This window comes from Dama dama, chromosome 12 (assembly GCF_033118175.1).
Source record: "Dama dama isolate Ldn47 chromosome 12, ASM3311817v1, whole genome shotgun sequence".
NCBI classification, from domain to species: domain Eukaryota; kingdom Metazoa; phylum Chordata; class Mammalia; order Artiodactyla; family Cervidae; genus Dama; species Dama dama.
Genome location: NC_083692.1, coordinates 22,204,000 through 22,224,176, shown reverse-complemented (window position 1 = coordinate 22,224,176; position 20,177 = coordinate 22,204,000). Strand labels below are relative to the sequence as shown.

Sequence of the window (20,177 nt, the reverse complement as noted above, 5' to 3'; positions counted from 1 at the left end):
CCATGCTCTTGCTGAGAACCACACTACCTTTGCTGAGTGGCTGGCTTCTCTGAGACCTGTTTCCTGTACTGCTCTCTGTTGGAACACTCAGATCAGCATCCTTCAGAGGATAATTTTGACAGAGGAAGAGAGACACCGTCTGTTCTCTTTCCTGGATGAAAGAAGCAGGAGTCATCTCTGGGTTACCCGGTCTACCTCTGTGGTTGTTTCTGTTCTTCTCTGCAATGACCCTTGGTTGTTTGGGTCCCAGTTCAGGCACACGGTTCACCAGGGCAGTTCTATTTTTGGAAAGGAACAGTAGGGACCACAGCAAATTGTTTGCTAAATGAAGTTCCCAAAACATCCGCAGAGCATCTTCCTGTCAGCTGCCGACCATGCTGAGGACGTGATGTAATCTCTCCATGGTGTAATTACCTGTGACTATAAAAAGACTTGGGGATTGTGGTAGGAGGCTGGATGGGTCATTATAGAGCCGGCTGAACCCTGGCGTCATGAAAAGACATTGAGAAATTGCCCTCTGCTTGCTGGATGTTGTGCCATGATTAGAACACCGCCAGCACATGGTATGAGCTTTGCACTGTAACTTTTGAGCAAAAGAAGCCAGAAGTCTACCAGGCTGAGCACCTCAGTGGTTCTCCTCTGGGTTAAAGCCTCATTAAACACAAATTCCACCTACCAAACAAAGGTGCCCCACTACCCTGGTCCTTAATTACAAGCCTACAGGTTATCCTTACCCACCTCTTTCTGTAAAAGAGGGTCACAGGGTGCTTTTAAAAAAAAAAAAAAAAATCTAGGTGACTGCTCAGAGTCTTTAATTGTTCTAGGTAGGTTTGTAGATGAATTCTTTCACCACCTCTCACCGACTGGGAGATTCCTTTCTCCCTCGTCACCCCAGCAGCATGAGCCTACAACGGCGTAAGCAGTCCTCCCATCCCAGGTGGCTGATACTGGTGTAGCCAGCTGCCTGGACTGTGGCCAGATCAGGAGTGACCGTGGCTGCCTGTGTGCAGCTTTGGGGCCTAGAGGAACGGCAGTGTTTCGAGACAGTTCTTCCATGGTGCGGTGTGACTGAGAGGGATGCCTGCTGCTGGATCTCCCTGACCTGTTTACCCACCTCACCTTAAGCCAACCTTCAGTTTGAACTCTCCATGAAAAGGATGAATACTGCCTCAGTGCCTCACTGCCTGTATTACCTTGGATAATCTTGCTGACCTCATTGTCGGTGTTTCGCTAGAATAGGGAAGACAGTAGATGATCTTACTTCATACGACTGTTGTGAGGATTAAGTAAGATAGTACATACGAAGCACTTAAGGACATTGGCATACAGAGAAGTAATTGCCAGGTGTGAGGACCAGACTCTAGCCCCAGTTGATAGCAGTCTATACTTCTGACACCACAGCTGATTAGCTCCGTTGGAAGGTGCTCCTTGTTTCTTCCGTGTATCTTGGATTCTTTCGGATTCAATTCAGTGCATCTTGAGTATATTTAGACACATACAGATGAGTTCTTCCCAGTCCGCATGCCCCTGATTCTCAAATGCCACATGTTGGCATCTCACACATGCAGAAAAGAGCAGCAGTGGCCCTTTGCAGTGCTGGGGCTGAGGGTCAGCCAGGTCATCTCACAGTCAGTCCTTCCCTTCAGTGAGGCTTCTTGTTGGCATCTCAGAGCTGTGATTCCCTCAAAGCTGCTGGTTGTTAGGAATGTCCAGAGGTTTTTTGAAACCTTAACAAAATTGATAATGCAGAGGTCTGTTCTTTTTTTTTTTTGGATTGTGCTGGGTCATCATTGTGGTACGTGGGCTTTCTCTAGTTGTGGCGAACCGGCTTCTCGTTGCAGAGCACAGGCTCTGTAGAGTGCGTGGGCTGTTTAGGTGTGGTGCGTGGGTTCAGTCATTGTGGCTCACGGGCTGTAGTTGCCCCACAGCATGTGGGAATCTTAGTTTCGGAACAGGGATCGAACCCGCGTCCCTTGCATTGCAAGGTGGATTCTCAGCCACTGGACCACCAGGAAGGTCCCCCAAGGGTCTGCTCTTTAAAGAGGTATTTCATCTGCCCAGTGATGAGAATGAAGGGTTACATTCTACAGAATTTCTAAACACATCTAGGAGAACACAAGATAGAATTAAAAAATAAGAACTCTTTCCTCATCTCTCCATTTTGGTAGTGCTTTTGCCTCCTCCTCCTCTCCTTAGCCGTGTTTGACAGCATTTCTTTTTGTAAGAGCCTTTTTCCTACCCAGGTTCACTTGTTTCCCTAGAGACAAGGTTTTCCCCCTGTGTTAACTGCCATAACTTGTTAGCTTTGCCAGTAGCCAAATCTTTTAAAAGTACAACTGTTTAATCATTCAGAATTCTGGGAAGTAGTGCAGAGAAGATAAACAGATTCTCTTCAAGGTTTATTCTTTGCACAGCGTTTTTTCTTTTCAAATTCACAAAAAGTATTTTAGCTGTCTAAACCAAGGAGGGGAGATGTGTTTCAGGAAGTTATCGCCAAGAACTCCTGCAGGATTATAAAATAATTCTGCTCTGGCCTTTGTTACTCTGAGTAGCGAGCGAGTGACACTATATAATACAAATGTCCTGACTATCAGTTCTTCACATGCAGTGGATACAGGTCTCCCTGGGAGAAGGCGGGACCTGCGTATTTATTATCACTGGCTTGAGTTCCGACAGCTCAGCCTTGTTGACTCTGGCAGTGGGCGGCTCAAGAGAATGTTGTTGGGATTGTCACGCACCAGACAGGGACAAACGGGGCGTGGGGAGCCGCCTGTCAATATCTGCCGAGCACCGATCTCGGCACTTCAAGGTGCGGGGCCAGCAGGAGCGGAGCCTTGGATGTTTCTGCTTCCCAGTTGGTCTCATTACTTTGGAGGCTAGATTGCAGAGGACTCAGCGCAGCCACACTCAGGCTCCTGATGACGATGCACGCTTGCTCCAAATCGCTGACTAATGGCCTGTGAAGCTGACATCAGTGGACTGTGTGACCCTCTGATTTGTGCCCATCATGCAGTGGAACTTGATCTTAGTTCATGTTCTTTCTTCTTGGCTTTATAAAAGTTTGCACATAAGCTCCTTGAAGGCAGAGACAGTGTCCTTTGTACTTTGTTATAACCAGGCCAGGGGTCGTCCCGGGGAGGTGGTGGTGGGAGGGGTCACCCCCGGTAGGACTGTGCAGGGTCATGGTCCATCCTGTGTATGAGGACAGGCAGGACGAGTCCCTGGCCCTGTGAGCAGCAGCAGCCTAATCAGTGGTTCCCCATAAGACCCTGTGCCCATCCTTCTTGGGACTGGAGAAGGATGTGGAAGTGTCTTCATGCTTTAGAGGGTGAATGTGGTCAGGGCGCTCTTCTGAGGGGGAGTGGGGCTGGGTAGGTCGCCCAGACAGGTTCATCACCCAGTGTGTTAAATTTCAGCTTAAGCGAGAGTCTTTGAACCCAGTGAGGGTTCCCTTGGGTGATGAGGAGGGAGGAGAGGTAGGCTTTCATTACATGTAGGGAGTGAAGTCGTGTGGAATAACGCATGTGCGAACTGTGCTGGCTCTAAACTTATTCTGACGCTGGAGAGGGAGACGGCTGCTTGACGGGTTTGGCTTCCCTTCCCTGCCCACAGGTCCCTCTACCTCTGTCCCTAAAGTCAAGGTTGAGGGCACTCCTTATTCCCCTTTCCTTGAGCACTAGAACCTTCAAGCCTGTCTTTACACTGTTCTTTCAGTGACTAGATTTCCTGTAGCTAGAAGTCTGCTGTCTCCCCTCCCTCCCCTTCTCCCTTCACTTCATCCTTTAAGATTCAGTTCAAAGTCACCTCCTCTGAGACAGCACCCATCCCCTTACCACTAGAATGAATAAGGTCTGAGGGAAGGAGAGTTAGGCTACGTGTGTTATTTGCTGAGTGGAGTAAGCAGGAGCTCTTGGTCTCAGCCCTTTCTCTTGGGAGGATGTCAGAGAGTTTTTCCTATGAACAGGATTCTGATTCCGAGAGTCTTGACTGTCTTTGATTATTGAAGGGACTGGACAGCTCATTAAGGCTTCTGGGAATTCCTGCTTTGGGGAACCTGAACCCTTTGTACTAAGATCATGATACACAAACCCTGTGGACTTGTTTCAGACCCAGGTTTGCCGTGGAACAGATTGGATTTCATGTTTTCATAAGCGACATCAACTCGTTTAGCAAGTGTGTGTTGATGATATAAGGCTGGCCAGGGGTGGCGTGGGGCAGCTGAAGATAGGTAATGCCATGGAGGACTTTCAGGAACTGGGTACTGGACTGGCTCTTGTTGGAACCTGTCACATGTAGTCGGTCCACACGGTCAGCCCATGAGAGGTGGGTGGCTGCAGCCAGGAACAGCACTGTATACCAGGAGGAATGCAGACGGGGCGGTTTAGTCTCTGATATGTCCACTGTTTCTTGTTGAGCTCCTGCCAGGGGTTGCGACAGTGCTGGCTCCTGTTCTGTGAGATACTCCCCGTGGTCGCTATTGCTGCCCTGGAATACTCACAGGCAGCGCTCTGGACTCAGGTGCAGATGGTTGTGAAAGGCCTCTCTGAGGGAGAGGAGTCTACCCCAAGACCTGAGACAAGCAGAGGAGACAGAATGGCAGAGTCAGGTTAAGAATGCAGTCTCTTGGGCCAGGTGGGCTGCTTGGAATCCTAGTTCTGCCACTCACGTGTTGTATGATTTTCAAGAAGTTTCTCAGCATCCCTCAGTCTTCCTACATGTGAGATGACGTACATACCATGTGGGGTTGTGGTGTGACCGTCATCACTGTTGTTATATGATACCTCAGCCAGCCTGTTGAGGCCAGTCTGGAGGGAGGAAAGGTAGAGAGAGAGTGAGTTTCGTGTCTGCTGGGTTCACCTGGGCTCTTCCTTCCTTTGGAACTTGCAGCATCACTTCTGTTGAAACTTTGGAAGTCCAGTATACTTTGTCCTCTAAACTAGTTGGCTGCTTACCCTGCTGGTTGAGTGAGTGGTCTCTTCTATTTTGGTGGAGTATGTTTGGAAGCCAGAGTTTCAAAAAAGGAAAGAAGCGTAGCCTTAGCCTAAGATTTCAGAGATTGGGCTGAACATCACCAACAGCACAGTTTGGGGGAAGCACCCAGAGGGGTAAGATGCCGCTGGTGGAGGCAGGTAGGTGCTCTTCCTAGCTGAGTTGTCAGAGCAGTAGAGGAGGGAGAGGGAGGAGGAATAAGCTTGGTGTTAAAGGTCAAAAGGTTAGGGAAAAAAACAAACACCAGTTAGTTAATGGATTAAGGGTTGAATGAGTCTAAACAAGGAAATAAGGAGGACTGGAAGAGGGTGTTGCTTTTGGTACAAGTCCGTGGAGAAGATAGGGAGGAGAATGAACTCTTCTTTGCCTGTGGGGTCTGGAAGGGACTGGCTGAGTGAGGCTGCCTCTCCAGGCCGGCCCCTCATCCTCTGCATCCACCCAGCCAGCCCGTGGGAGGCGTGCCTGACAAGAATGACTTATTTCAGCCAGTCTGACACACTGCACGGGGTCCCACATCAGGAATTCCATGGGGAAGCTTCCTCATGCTCAAGAAGGGAAGGGAGAAGAGGGGAGGAGCAGCTGGCCATGGGCATGCAAGTGTATCCAGAACCGGTCAGCTGGGGTTGGGCCAGTGCCTGGAGCTGTTGGGGTGAGGACTCTCCCGTGACTTGATGTGTGCAGGTACAGAGAACCATTGTGCCTTCTAGCAGAGATGTGTTTCCGGTTTGGCCACACGGCATTCAGGATCTTTAGTTCCTTGACCAGGGATTGAACCCCTGCCCTCTGCACTGGAGGAGCAGAGTCTTAATCCCTGGATTACCAGGAACGTCCCAGTGTCTCAAATTTCTTACAAGAGACCTTTAGCAGAGGAACCCCGTTTTCTACACTGTTGCTTTCAGCACCTCTTTGTCAGGCTCTTGAGAGGCTTTGCGGCCCCTCTTGTTCAGAAATTCTGTTACTGCTAGCAGCAAACCCTGGCCCTGCAGGAATAATTAAGTTTGTGAATGATAGGATTAGGTGAGTTAGTACATGTAACTGGGTAAACCATAAAAATTATTCCAGTGGAAAGGATTGTTGTAATGCTTTTTTTTTTTTTTTTTTAAACTTTAGAGAGCATCTCTTCTCTGAATTGCTCGAAGCACTTGGTTAACACTAACTGGTTAATCCTTCATCTGTCCCTGGGCAGAAGGCTGACTTTTAAATAGCCCACTTTGTATAAATCAAACTAAAGTTTCTAACAGAGCCCCAAATCTTGAGTCTAAGGCCCAAATCTGTGGCGTCTAAAGCTTGGATCTCCAAGTGTGAGACTGCCTCACTCCTGGGAATAAAGAGTGTGAGATAAGAAATGGAGGGATCCTTTCAAAAAAATATTTTTAAAATTTCCACTGACATGGTCATGTCAGACAGGGTGGCTGTAGTCAGGATTTTGAGAAGCCTAGAAACCTTCCTCTTGGAAAGGCCCATGTTCTTCTTGGAAAGCCCCAGAGTCCGGTTGGGAGTGAGGGCCTGGTGTCAGCTAGGGAAGCAGAAGGCTAACCCTGGACACAGAGTTCTGTTTAGGCTGTGGTTGGTGGTACCTGAGGTGCCAGATTCTGCACCATAGTGCCAGCATCCCCGCCCCCCCCAGCACATCCCTGTGGAAACCCACTTGCCACCCCGACGTGTCCCAGGATGTGTCAGGGCACCCACCGCTGGTACCTGTTGCCATGGCAAGACCCCAGGGAGGTAGGATGAGGTACCTCCCTGAGTGTCTGGCCCAGGGCAGTTTTCCTGCAGAACAAATATTGTAGCCTCCACTGGGCAAGATGGCATCTCGGCAGATCAGAGTCATGACAGCTCTCTAGTCAGGAAGAGGCCTGGGCTGTTTGACCCACCGTTGTCCCTTCTGACGTCTGGTCTCAGCAGCGTAGAGCTGGCGAAGGGAGGTTTTGTTCTGTTCTCACTGTTAGGTAAGGCCCTCCAGGACCATCCAGATGTTTCTTCCCAGGCTCGTGCTTTCCAGCCTCTGGTCACAGCTTCAAGGGCAGTTAGTGTACTTTCTTGCACAAGGTCTTGAACCTAGAAGTGAGGGAAGAGGGGCTGAGTTGGAAAGCTCCTTCCTCCAGCGGCAGCTCCATGGGCTTCTAGCTCAAAGTTCAGGTCGTTCAGCTAAGAGTCACCAACTTGTGCGAGAAGCAGCAGGCTGACCCTTGTAGATTATATGCACCATTGGGTCTCAAATTTGAGTGTGTGTTCGAATCCTTTGGGGGCCTGGATTGCTCGGCCTCATCTCCAGAGTTTCTGATTTGCCAGGTCTGGGGTGAGGCCTGAGAGTCTCTGTTTCTATTAAGTTCTTACGGGCTGCTGCTGAGGGTCTGGGGACCATACTCTGAGAACCATCGGTTTGCACTTGGGCTGAAAAAGCCCACTTGACCTTTCCAGAGCAAATTTGATAAGATGTGAACAGAGGGTTGGAGAGGTCATGAACTGCTGGGATAGAGGAAGGTCAGAAATAGGATGCTGCAGGTAGACCAGCCTAACTTGAAAACTGAGAAGAAGTTAAATGATTAAGGAAGGTGCTGGCTGGTCTCTTACCTTCACCAGCCCAGTTCTGGTCCTTGCCAGCTATCTGGGAAAGGGAGGGGCCAGGCCTGGGGAGCCCAGCGGCCTCACTTTGGGCATCTCCTCCCTCCACTTCCTCTTCTGCCCTCTTAGGCAGTGATGAGCTCCGAAAGTCTGTGTTTTAAGTCTTTCCACAGCTTGAGTTCCATGGTAGGAGAACAGGGTGCCGAGCTGGAGTCCCAGACATCGGCCCCTGTACCACCTCTCATGAGCAGAAACTGAAGGCTGCTTCTTCATGGCAAATAGATGGGGAAGCAGTGGCTGACTTTATTTTGGGGGGCTCTAAAATCACTGCAGATGGTGACTGCAGCCATGAAATAAAAAGGCGCTTACTCCTTGGATGGAAAGTTATGACCTACCTAGGCAGCATATTAAAAAGCAGAGACATTACTTTGCCAACAAAGGTTCGTCTAGTCAAGGCTATGGTTTTTCCTGTAGTCATGTATGAATGTGAGAGTTGGACAATAAAGAAAGCTGAGCACCAAAGAATTGATGGTTTTGAACTGTGGTGTTGGAGAAGTCTCTTGTGAGTCCCTTGGACTGCAAGGAGATCCAACCAGTCCATCGTAAAGGAGATCAGTCCTGGGTGTTCATTGGAAGGACTGATGTTGAAGCTGAAACTCCAATATTTCGGCCACCTGATGCGAAGAGCTGTCTCATTGGAAAAGACCCTGATGCTGGTAAAGATTGAAGGCAGGAGGAGAAGGGGACGACAGAGGATGAGATGGTTGGATGGCATCACCAACTCAATGGACATGGGTTTGGGTAAACTCCGGGAGTTGGTGACGGACAGGGAGGCCTGGTGTGTTGCAGTCCATGGGGTTGCAAAGAGTCGGACATGACTGAGCTACTGAACTGAATGAACACATTGCTCAGGGGCGAGCGCTCTCCAGGGTCCTTCAAGCTTGTGTACCCAGCATTCTTCTTCCTTTTTTTGGCTGCGCTGGGTCTTCGTTGCTTACATGTGGGCTTTCTCTATCTGCACTGAGCTGGGGCCACTCTCTAGTTGTGGTGCGTGGGCTTCTTGTTGCGGTGACTTCTCGTTGCAGAGCACAGGCTCTAGGCACGTGGGCTTCAGTAGTTGGAGCTCATGGATTTAGCTGCAGCGCATGGATTTAGCTGCTCTGCTGCCTGTGGGTCTTCCCAGCCCAGAGATCGAGCCTGCGTTCCCTGCTTTGGCAGGCAGATTCCTACCCACTGTACCACCAGGGAAATCCTACCTGGCATTCTTTAGTGCCTCCTCTCACGGCTTCTTCAGCAGGGTGAGAAACTTCTACTTGCTTGTTTTTTGTTTTTTTATTCTTTAATGTGTGTGAAAACTTCTGTTCATACTGAACCAGAATCCCATCAAGGGACTGACTGTCTGAAAGTGAAACCAGAGAAGTTCGGAAATTGGAGTAACTACTTTTTAGAGTCTGTGGCCTCTGCAGTTACGCTGTTCCATAAAACTGTCCACAGAGGGGTAACTTAGCATCATTGTCAGGTGCTAGTCCCTATACCCCAGATCGTCACACTCTTTGCCAGCAGTGTCTCCCAGGATGTCTGAGTTCTCATTTCCAGGTGCTCAGAGAGGTCGGCCTCCCTTCCCCACTGCCCGGCACAGCGCTCATGGGAGGCCTGTGGAAGTATTAGCTGGTGCATGGAATAGAGGGATGTAGCCAAGCGCCTCTTCTCCTTTGATTTAAACCTTATGTTAAGTGCCCTCCTTTGCCCCTTCTCTCTCCTCCCTTTCTGCTCGTTTTACTCACTCTGTGTTCTGGCACAGCTGGCCGCCAGTGTTTGTGTACCATGCGTGGAGGGGCTGGGGTGTGCCTGCGGAGTTCCCAGGGGTCCTACCCTAGCCATCTCTGTGAGGAGCACATCCAAGCTCCCCAGTCTTTCCGCTGTTCCCTTCTGTCTTCTGCCCACTTTAAGCAGAAGAGTAACTCATTCCGTGAGCTACAGAATGTTTTTGCCATCCTAGGGGAGGTTGCTGCTCTTCAGGTTGAATTGGACCCCGTTTGCAGTCTTTATTCCCTGCCCCCGGTATTGGCAAGCTGGAGGACTCCTGGCCTGCCTGCCTCAGAACCATCATCTGGCTCGTCTCCCCAGCCTCCGTCTGAAGGGGCACACCAGAGATTTCCCAGCCTTGGCTGACTGTCACTTAGCTGCTCTGCTGCCGCCTGGGTGGCTTTCAGGCAGCTCAAGCAATGACTAGCCTGAGGTCTCCCTGGAAACAGGGGAAGATTGAGGCTGATTTAATTCATTTTAAGTGAAATCACCAGCCTTTTGATGATTCCATTAATTTCCTCCCTTCTGAACACACTCATGCTAGCAGTAATTGGAAATCCTGACTCTGTTTCTGATTTCCCCCCACTCCTCTGCTTTAATCTGAGGCAGCTGGATATTGTGCTCTGCTTTTTCATTTACTGGAAGAGTAGTTTGAGGATGATTTTAATGACCAGCTTTGACAGTACTTCCAGAAGCCAAGACTGTTGCTGTTCTTCAGTTCACACCCACTTGGGGGCCTCTGGCTCACTCACCTTGCTCCTATAAAACTCTGCTTTGCTCTCCGTTTGCAGGTGGGAAGGGGGCCCTGTGAGAATGCTCTCTTGTCCCAGGTAGTGTGTGCAAGCTTTTCATCACTCAACATTTGCAGACCTACGAGATGTGCCAGGCACGGTCTAGTTACTGAGCATTTCCCTGCCCCCTCTTCCCTGACCTGGTGGAAGCACAGAGGCTTGAGCCTGTGAGGTTCCAGCAGAACTTGTGACTACAGACCTTGGGAATTGTCTCTAAGGCTTTCTCTGTGTGTCTTTATGATAGCGATGCCTATTTCAGTTTTTCCTTTCTTGGTTCTAAAGAGAGATAAATAATATGAACCACCTCCCAAGATCAGAGAAATAATGGTTGCTTGCTGCCATTGGCTGTTGACAAAATATAAAGCGCTTTCTTGTGTATCATGTCATACTGGTGTCCTCATAATGACTTACAACAGCCAGTAAAGGATAAAGCTGGTTTTGAACCCAGGTCCTCCCATTGCAAGTGAAATACTTTTTGTACTACATTGTACGTGTGAGTGTGTGTGTGTGTGTGTTTAACACTGACTTTCCAATGTCATTGTCTTTAGCATATCAACCACTTAAGTGTTAAACTATTATGTATGCACTGGGCCTTCTGCCAGAGGCTGAAGTCCTCACAGTCTAATTGGGGGGAAAGATAAGATAGAATGCATCTTCATTCCCTTGAGCGGTTCAGGTACTGAGTGCTATTAGAACGAAGAGAATTAAGCCTGACATCATCCAGGAAGGCTTCCAGAGAGCTGAGACTTAACGCTGGGCCTGGTGGGAAGGCAGGATCCAAACCAGGGAGAGCTGGAAAGGGGAGTTTGGCATTTGGCCGCCTAAGACTCTGGGATACAGAAATGGTGATGAGGTTTTAGTCCTTCATCAGACTGAGAAAACTAACATCCTCTGGGTGATGCTTTCCCAGCTTTCCTGTGCTTTTAAAATCAGGTTCACACACCCCATGCCCACAAAGAACCATTCAGTTGGTCTGGAGTGCAGCCCAGCAATCTGCATTCTTTAAAAGTTTTTTAAAAATAATATCAAACAATCTCCTCTCCCTTCAGTTCTCTTTCCTGAACAGAAGAAAACAAGGGTGCAGGTTTCATTTGTTCCAGAGGCAGAACCTATTCAACACACTGTTTCAGGTGGTGAGGGTGGCCGCACTTTGAGAAACACTGTACCCTAAGCAAATGCCCTCTCTACTGCAGGAAGCATTAGGGGTTAAGAATCTGGGTTTTGACACCATAGAAGCCCCACTCCTAAGGACTGAGTGTTTAGGATAACTAAGGAGGAAAGGAAGGTATGGTATTAACTGATATAAGTTTAAGGTGACTCTGATAGCCACTGGGTTAGTTGGGGTGCTCTCTTCAAGGCAGGTAGGTGGTGGGGGCATTGAGGCTGAGGACCTTTAAACGGTTCATGCTCCGGAGTTAACTGTATGTGCCTCTGACTCTTAAGCATTTTCATAGATGCTGTGTGGTAGCTTAGCTTTCAGGTGGATGTTGGGGGTAGAAGCAGCCAGCGATCAGTCAGTGGGTGGATGGAAGGTGGTCTAGGATTCAGGGTTGTTTACATTGAGAGCCCTGGAAAAGGTAACGCTGTGTCTTCCATCGGAGTTGGCAGTCTTGGTGAATCTTATGATTTTTCTGTCAGTATTTTGGCAACAGATGGGACCTAGGGTGGCCGTGAAGATTAGAAAACTTACCAAGTTACTAAACACCCTGTTAGGAATTAACATTCTTGGGATTTTCTTGATGGTCCAGTGGTTAAGACTCTGCGCTTCCATTGTAGTGGGGCTAGGTTCCATCCTTGGTTGGGAAACTAAGATCCCACATGCCTGTGGGTATGGCCAAGAAAAATGATATGTCTTAGTTTTGGGGTGTTGTAAAATACCTATAGTAAATGTGCGATATATTTCAACTAATAGCCACTTTAAATCTATTATCCCATTCTTAGTCAATGAAAATTTTCAAATACTAAAAAAATACAGAGACTAATATACCTGGATACTTGCCCCCCAGATTTCATATTTGCCTCATTTGCTTCACATGTTTTTCTGCAGAGATATAGCCAGTATCCTAAATCGATATGTATACTTCTAACCGTGCCTCTTGTATTTTTACATACTTACATGTGCATTTACATCTAGTTTTTTAAAGGGCCCTCAATCTGTGGAAGTCGGATTTCATTTATTTATTTTTTTGCATTTTGTATATTACAAGTTTTACATATTTACTCATGCATTCCTAAGTGATATAGAATATTGTTTTGTGTTTTAAAGTGTGTGTAATCTTCTGTAGCTTCCTTTTTTCATTCAACATTGCTTTTGAGGTTTATCCATGTTGATAAATTTGTTTTACCTACGGTATAGCATTCCATTTTTAGTTGGAATTCTGGTATACTGTTAATATACCAGAATATTTATAACCATTCTGTCATTAATGGATATATAGGTGACAAGTTTTTCATTGTTAAAAACAATGCTGCAAGGAACATCTTTGTACATGTGTCCTAGACATGTATATAAGGTTTCTCTGACATACACACCTAGCAATAGAGTTGCTGGATTGTTAGAAGTGTTCAACTTTCTGTGTATTACCAAGTAGCTTTCCAATGTAGTTGTTTGAGTTTTCACTGCTAGTGATGCATATGAAAATTCATAGTTCTGCCCTGGTGGATCAGACGATAAAGAATCTGCTCGCAATGTGGGAGACCTGGGTTCATTGCCTGGGTTTGGCAAGAGCCCCTGGAGGAGGGCATGGCAACCCACTCCAGTATTCTTGCCTGGAGAATCCCATGGACAGAGGAGCCTGGCGGGGTGCAGTCCATGGGGTTGCAAAGAGTCGGACACGACTGAGTGACTGAGCGCAGCACCATATGCTGTGCCACAGCTGGTCTTGTTAGATATTAATTTTTGCTAATCTGATGGACATAAAATGGGATCTCTTGACTTTTGTATTTCTTTGACTGTCTTCTAGTTTGCAGATTATTTTAACTTTTATCTATGGCAGTGGTTCTGAAGGGTCATTGGGGTCTTTTCAGGTGAATGACAACAAGGTTAAAACAGCTTTCGTATTACTACTAAGATACTGTTTGCGTTTTTTGCGCTCATTCTTTCACAGGTGTGTAGTGGAGTTTCAGAGACTACATGATATGTGTTGATGCCATCACTGTGACTTTATTATTTTTAAATGAATTTATAAGTTAGTAATCAAAATTGGTTTTATTTTCAACAATGCTGTGTGTTGATAGATGTAACACAGAGACAACTTTGAGGGTTCTCAATAATTTTTGATAGTGTAAGGGGGACTTGAGAACAGAGTTGAGAACCGCTGCTTCTTTATTCATACTTTTTTTCTTTCTGAAATGTGTTTTCTTTGATTTTCTTAAGAAATCCTCTTCAAATTTCATAAAAGATGGGCTCATATTTTCTTGTAAAAGTTTATTTTTTTAAAATTTCTTTCCTTATGACTGCGCTAGGTCTTCCTTGCAGTGCGCAGGCCTTCCCTAGTTTCGGAAAGCGGGGGCTCCTCTATCGTTGCGGTGCGCAGGCTCCTCATTGTGGTGGAGCGGGCGCTCTAGGGCATGGCCTCAGTAGTTGTGGCACATGGGCTTAGTTGCCCCGCACCATGTGGAATCTTCGGGGACCAGGGATTAAACTGGTGTCTGCTTCTTTGGCAGGTGGATTCACCACTGGACCACCACGGAAGTCTTTCTTCTAGAAGTTTACTAGTGTACTTTTGTGGATGCTGTCTGCCATTTCCCAGGCCCTTCAGCCACTTAATTTTATACCTTCTCAGAACATTTGTAGAGCCTTAGTAGAATGTTTTCCGTGCCTCTTTTTATAGCAGAATTTTTTGGAGCTTTTTCAGGGTAGTGGGTAGTGTGGATGGAAGGATAGGCAGGGATTTAGTCACCTTTTCAAGCTCCTTTGTTCAAGAGAGGGTCCTTAGCATTCTGCTGGTTATTGCCGTGTCTCCTTGAGATGCTGGTACACTCTGATTTTGGATCCTTGTGTTCATTAGTTCATCACAACTTGCTGTCCAAGGACCAGAACTCACCAGTGACAGGGATTCTGGAAGCGCCTCCCCTCTCTAAAGCCCCCATTTTCCACTGGACATTTGAGTTCCTTTTAGAGAAGGAACCAGGAAGATCTCTTCTTCCTGGTTGTATCTGGGCTGGCTGGCTGGGCAGGGGGTAGAGGCATTGGGCAGGCAGGCAGCTACCAGGTTAACTACAGTTGGGGGCATAAATGGTAGCCCCCTTTAAGGAAAAAAAAAGAAAAGCACCGCTAATGTCCAAAGCCTCATCTTTCAGTAGACTCTTACTGGTTTCTCTGTTTCCAGTATATTCCTTACCTCCCTCCCCTCAAATCTAACTGCTACCCTGCTGCCAGCATAACTCAAACTCTCAGACTTAGCATGATTCTTCTCCCCTTAAAACAGAAGCAAACTCAAAGCTTCCTGTGAGGCTGCTTTTAAGGTCTGTACCCTCACCTGTGCAATCTCTCCAGCCACTTCCCTAGCCTGTGCTTCCTCCAGGAAACACCACCAGGCATTTATCCCCATGACATACCATCTTGTGTGCCCCCAATGCCTCGCTGATGCTGTTCCCTCCACTTCAGATGCTGCTTTGACTGCCAACCTTTTTCAGTAAAGCAACATCATAAATTATATTATTTACCCCTTAGTTATGTTCTAGAAGTGTTTGTATGCTCCCCATGTGTTAGGGGAGAGCTTGTTTGACTCTCAGGCGGGCCCCACAAAACTCAAATACAAATTCTAAGAAGATGATCCCTTTCCTCTTTCATCCCCACTAACTCAGCCTTTCCAATTAAAGTGAAGACTTGGAGTTGATTTCTCTTTAGTCTTTGTTTCACTTGTGGCTTTTCTGGGGGACAGCCGCTCTATCTCCTTCCCTTCCCGCAAGTTCCTTCCCCATAAATTGTTTACTGCATTGACTCCTGTCACTTTGCACCTTGGTTAAGTAACCGCAAGCGAAGGGGATTTCTTCTTTGTGGTTAAGGAGCTGATGTAGGCATCCTAATAAATTGTCTTCCAGCATGTCTTACTTGCAAGGGAGGGAATGTGCCAAACAGACAAATGAAAGCACCTGGTCCCTCACAGATATTGCTCGTTTTGAAAAAAATAAAAAACTGACATTTATTTCAAATTGACTAGCATATTTTAAAAGTGATGCATGAGTTGTGTGTAAGTGATAATGCTGCCAGCAGAAAGGCCTGCTCAGGGAAGGAATTCTGGATGGTGTTGTGTTTCCCATTTAGCCACACCCAGACTCCTGCTTCCCCTTCAGCAGCTTAAAAAAAGAAAATTTTACAAACTCTGGAAATCTGTTAGAGATGCAGATTAGGTAGATTAACTTCTTTTCTGAAAGAGCTTTGTAGTAGGAATCCGCATGGTTCTAGAGAAAGGGGGCTCCCGCTTGAAAGCCTGCAGGCCTGTGTGCTTGCTGTAGGAGGTTGGGGTGGGGACCTGAGAAGGGGCTGCAAGTCAGAGACTCTGAGCTTGCAGGAGCCTTGCTCACATCATTATTTTGTCTGAAAGGCTTGAGTTTCTTTGACAGCCTGTTTATGGCCCTTTCCTTGGTTCTTGAGAATGGCCACTAGGTAGGTTGGGAAAGTGAGACGCTGAAGGGGACGAGTTGTTCCTTGCTTGTGTTGCTAATGAGGGCAAAGCTAGGATTGATCTGTTGCACTCTGCCTCCTGGTTCATGCAAACAGGCCACGTGGGCATGAATTCTTAAGTTCAGGGAGAAGGGGCTTATGCCAGGGTGAGGTCTGAACACACAGATGCCGGTTACTGGGTATGAAAACATTAGGCCTTTATATGGACATGGGACCTGAGTGGTTTCCTTGGCAGGTGATGCTTTTCTTTCTTACTTGAAGAGTATTGCTGATGTTGCTGTACTGTTTGATTAGCAGTAGTTATAAAGATGAAAGGTGAGGGGTAGTTCAGTAAGCCTTGCAGATCGAGCAAAACGATGCGGATTTTCTCCTCCTAACCCAGTTTGCTCATGCTCCATCCCCCGAAATGCAGACACTCTGGAATACGTGAGAAAATAATCCTTATAGTCAAACCTAATGTATAAAATACAAAACATACCGACCGCCCCATTAAAAAAAAAGAAGAAGAAGAATGCAGTTATTACAAAAGGATTTTACCATCCTCCAAAGGAAATGGCAACCCATTCCAGTATTCTTGCCGGGAAAATTCCATGGACAGAGGAACCCGGCAGCCTGTAGTCCATGGGGTTGCAAGGAGTCAGACACGATTTAGTGACTAAGCAACTCCTCCAAAAGAGTTACCATAGTTGTTTTGTGTGGTGCGGCTTGTGGGATCTTAGTTCCCTGACTAGGGATCCAACCTGAGCCCTGTCAGTGAAAGCACCCAGTCCTAACCACTGGACCACCAGCGAATTCCCTGTGCAGTTGATTTTAAGTAGAAGTATCCCTGGTGGGTGTGAAACACTGCATTAGCACCCAGCTTGACAGGGTCACATCTGCTGTTGGAGTCCAGTAAGAGAAGGAGGAAATGAGGAGCTCCCATGGCACCTTGGCAGAATGAAACGAGGCATTAGGTAGGGCCGCCAACTCTGAGAACTGCTGCGCTCTATGTCTGGCCGTGAGGATTTGCCTCCTTCTTCCCCCTGCGGTTTGTCTCTCCTGCTCCTGCACACAGCAGGCTTCTTTGCCAAGGATGAAGAGCCTGGATGTCAAATTCTTTCTCTCTGCCCTTGGCAAGGCAGGCTGTTACATTTGTTTTTTAAAGAAGCCTTTTTGCACTGGGGAATTTTTTTCTTTTCTCTTATGGGAAATTGCTTCATCATTTCCCAAAAATATACCGCACCTCTTGTTTAAACAGGGTGCCCTTGGAGAGCTTTGGAGCCTGAAGCGGGATGGGGGTGTTGTGAAATCTTTTGTTTGACGCTTTGATGCGAGCTGGAATGCTGGCTGTCCGCAGGCAGAAGTCTCAGGATTTGCCAGGACTGGGTCCAGGAGTGGGGTGTTGCTGGGGAGAGACTCCCTGAGATGCAAGAACTGGGGTCCTTTTAAGCATTAAACAGTCCGTGTTGTCAGAGGTATCAGCCCTTCCGGACACAGACGCCATCACGTTTTTGTCCAGCACCTTCAGTGTGCCCAGGCTGGTGACCGTGGATTCGCTGTTCTTCTGAGATGCTCACGGTGCCCTGGAGAGGCAAGACCAACTCACGCAACGGTGAGTTGCAACGGTGAACAAACGGTAGTAACTGTGGGCTAAATTTCAGAGAAAGGAAATTCCTGTAGAAGAGAGCACTGAGACCAGGCCTTGCACTGTGGGAGGGGTTTAAGCTGATGGAGGGTAAGAAAGGATGTTGAGAGGGGAAGAAGGAGCTGAGAAGAGCCAGCAGGCTGATCTGAGGCCATGAACCATGGGTGAGTTAAACCCAGTGGTGGGGGTAGCCTAGCGGGACTTGACGTTGGAGAAACAGGACAGACCAAATTGTGGAGAGCCTGGCATATCCAGGAGAAACATTTAGACTTACAGAAAGAAATGGGCAGCCTTTCTCAGATTCTGAGAAGAGAGCAACAGCATTAGGAAAAATGTGGCTTTGGGGAATATTAGCTGACCCCAGAGTAAGCTAGAATATGCCTGCAGGTGGGCAGGAGGAGAACCCCAGTTCCGTCCACAGCTCTTGGGAGGAAGTCGTACTTGGGTCCTGGGAGAGAGGGATGGCCTGGTACCCGGCTTCTGTCTTGAGTGAGTGTGATCGCACAGTGCCCATGGCCTGTGGCCCCCTGCAACTCCCCCTGGCAGGGCACAGCAACTCAGGCCACGAGGTTAGTGCTGGCTGGGTAGGATCAGATGTTAGGTGCCAGCTCGAGCTAAGCTTTGACCAGGGCCCCTGTGGAGGTGCTGTGCCCATCTGGGCCCAGTGGAGCCAGGCACGAGGTGCAGTGGGTTTCACGCTGCTAGTTTGGGGATGGGATTGACCAGGGATGATTGCTCAGATCCAGACGACATGGTCACCTTGTGCCTAATCAGGAGTCAGGGTGCAGTGTGCAGAATCCTTGCCCATGCTGAGTACTGTGCCCTCGACCCATGCCCTCCACCCCTTCACAATTGTAAACGAGGACTTTGGGCAGCTTTGGACTATAAATAACACCAAAGAGGATCGGTCAGAAAGTATTCTTCTTAATAGACTACTAGTAGCTGTTGTTTATAGAAAATGAAAATAGAGAAAATAAATTATCGTTGAGGGAGATTGCATCAGTGGGGACAAACACATCATCACAAGATCTGTTGAGTTCCAATAGAAGAGGGAAGAGTAAATGATTGCCAAGGGAAGTACTGCCCAGTTTGCCTAAGTCAGGAACATAGTGACAGTTTGCATACCAGCCGCTGGGCCTGGGCGGGGCCTGCCCCTCCCAGCTGACCGCAGAGCATGTATGTCCAGGGCAGGCATCAGGTTTGGAACCCTGGGAAGTGAGTGGCTTCTCTTTGGGGATCATCCCAGCCTGTCGCCAGGGCAGGACTTGTAGGCCAGCAGAGACTCGGCTGCCACTGGGGGTTTGGGCCCTGGTGCGGGAGAGGGACAAGGGCTTAGCCTGAAGCCTTGAGACTTCAGTTTTGACCTCATGTTGCTGCTTTTAAAGACCAGTGCTCCCCCCCGCCCTTTTCTGTGTGTGAAAACTAAGGCCCCAGACACCCTGTTCAGATTGCTGGTAGATAAACCCTAAAACCATTCTGGAATCACCTTTTTTTTTTTTTCAAAGTTGAGTAACAAGTGAAAGTGAAGTCGCTCAGTTGTGTCCAACTCTTTGGGCCAACCCCATGAACTGTAGCCTACCAGGCTCCTCTGTCCATGGGATTTTCCAGGCAGTAGTACTGGAATGGATTGCCATTTCCTTCTCCAGGGGATCTTCCAAACCCAGGGATCGAACCCGGGTCTCCCACATTGTGGACAGACGCTTTACCATCTGAGCCACCAGGGAAGTCCTGAATAACAAGAGTAGTCCGCAAAACAAGGTTTGACTTTCATGGCCCAGCCCACATTTGCAGAAGGCCCAGCTGCCTTTGGGCTTCCCAGGTGGCACTAGTGGTAAAGAACCCTCTCCTGCTAATGCAGGAGACCTAAGAGATGCGGGTTTAATCCCTGGGTTGGTAAGATGCCCTGGAGGAGGGCATGGCAACCCATTCCAGTGTTCTTGCCTGGAGAATCCCATGGAGAGAGGAGCCTGGCGGGCTACAGTCCACAGGGTTGCAAAGAGTCAGACACGACTGAAGCAACTTAACGTACACACACAGCTCTCTTTGCTCTTTATTATCTCTGTCCCTCAGAGGGGTGAGGCTGTCTGGGAAAATTGAGAGGACTGTGTGAGAGAAAGCAGCAGACCCACAGTTCAGAATCCGTTGCTCTGCAACTTCTCTGCCATCTTGGAGTGTATGGTTTCATTTGGTTTTGCCCATGGGCTGCAAGTACAGGTAGACTAGCACCAGAGGATTGCCCACCCACTCGTGTGGAGTCTGTGAAGCACATGGATCTCTTTCCTGTAGGCCTAGTTACTCCCAGCAGCTGGGGTGAGGTGGGGAGGGAGAAACTATTGTTCTGCTCACATTATTCCACTGCGAGAAGCACCTGCAAAGACTGAGGATCGCCGATTGCACATGTAACAAGCCTTTTCCATCAACAAGGCAGAGAGAATCGGAAACCCAGGATGAGTAACAGGCCTGTGGCGTGTGCTGACTAGCTTGGCTTCCCTTGGTACCATGCAAACCTCTGCGCCCTGGCTGCAGTCCTGGCTTCTTTGTGAAGTGCAGGTGTGTGTGTGTTGCTGAGTGCCAGTGATCCTTAGACACATTCCTCATTCGTATTCAGGTCTTTGGGGCTGGGTCGTGAGGGGCAAAGGAGTCCAAATCGGATACCTCGTGAGGTGGTTCTGAAGCAGTGCTGAGCAGTCAGCTTTTAAATGTTCATCTTAGGAACAACCTGTACTTTGGTACATTGTAAATTGTCACCCCAGTTGCCTTTTGGGTAGTGAGT

The 20,177-nt window shown here is 48.1% G+C and overlaps 1 protein-coding gene across 2 annotated transcripts in view; it reads left to right on the top strand.

Moving 5' to 3' along the window:
• The window catches only part of SUSD6 (sushi domain containing 6), a 92,490-nt gene that overhangs the window by 46,511 nt on the left and 25,802 nt on the right, over window positions 1-20,177 (top strand). Inside the window, exon 1 of one of the 2 annotated variants that reach the window (XM_061156787.1) lies at window positions 17,218-17,371. The exons of the other annotated variant lie outside the window; for it this stretch is intronic. Coding sequence (XP_061012770.1) covers window positions 17,329-17,371 — 43 coding nt within the window. The 5' untranslated portion in view covers window positions 17,218-17,328. Of the gene's footprint in view, window positions 1-17,217; window positions 17,372-20,177 lie in introns of those variants that run through there. 2 annotated transcript variants of the gene reach the window in all.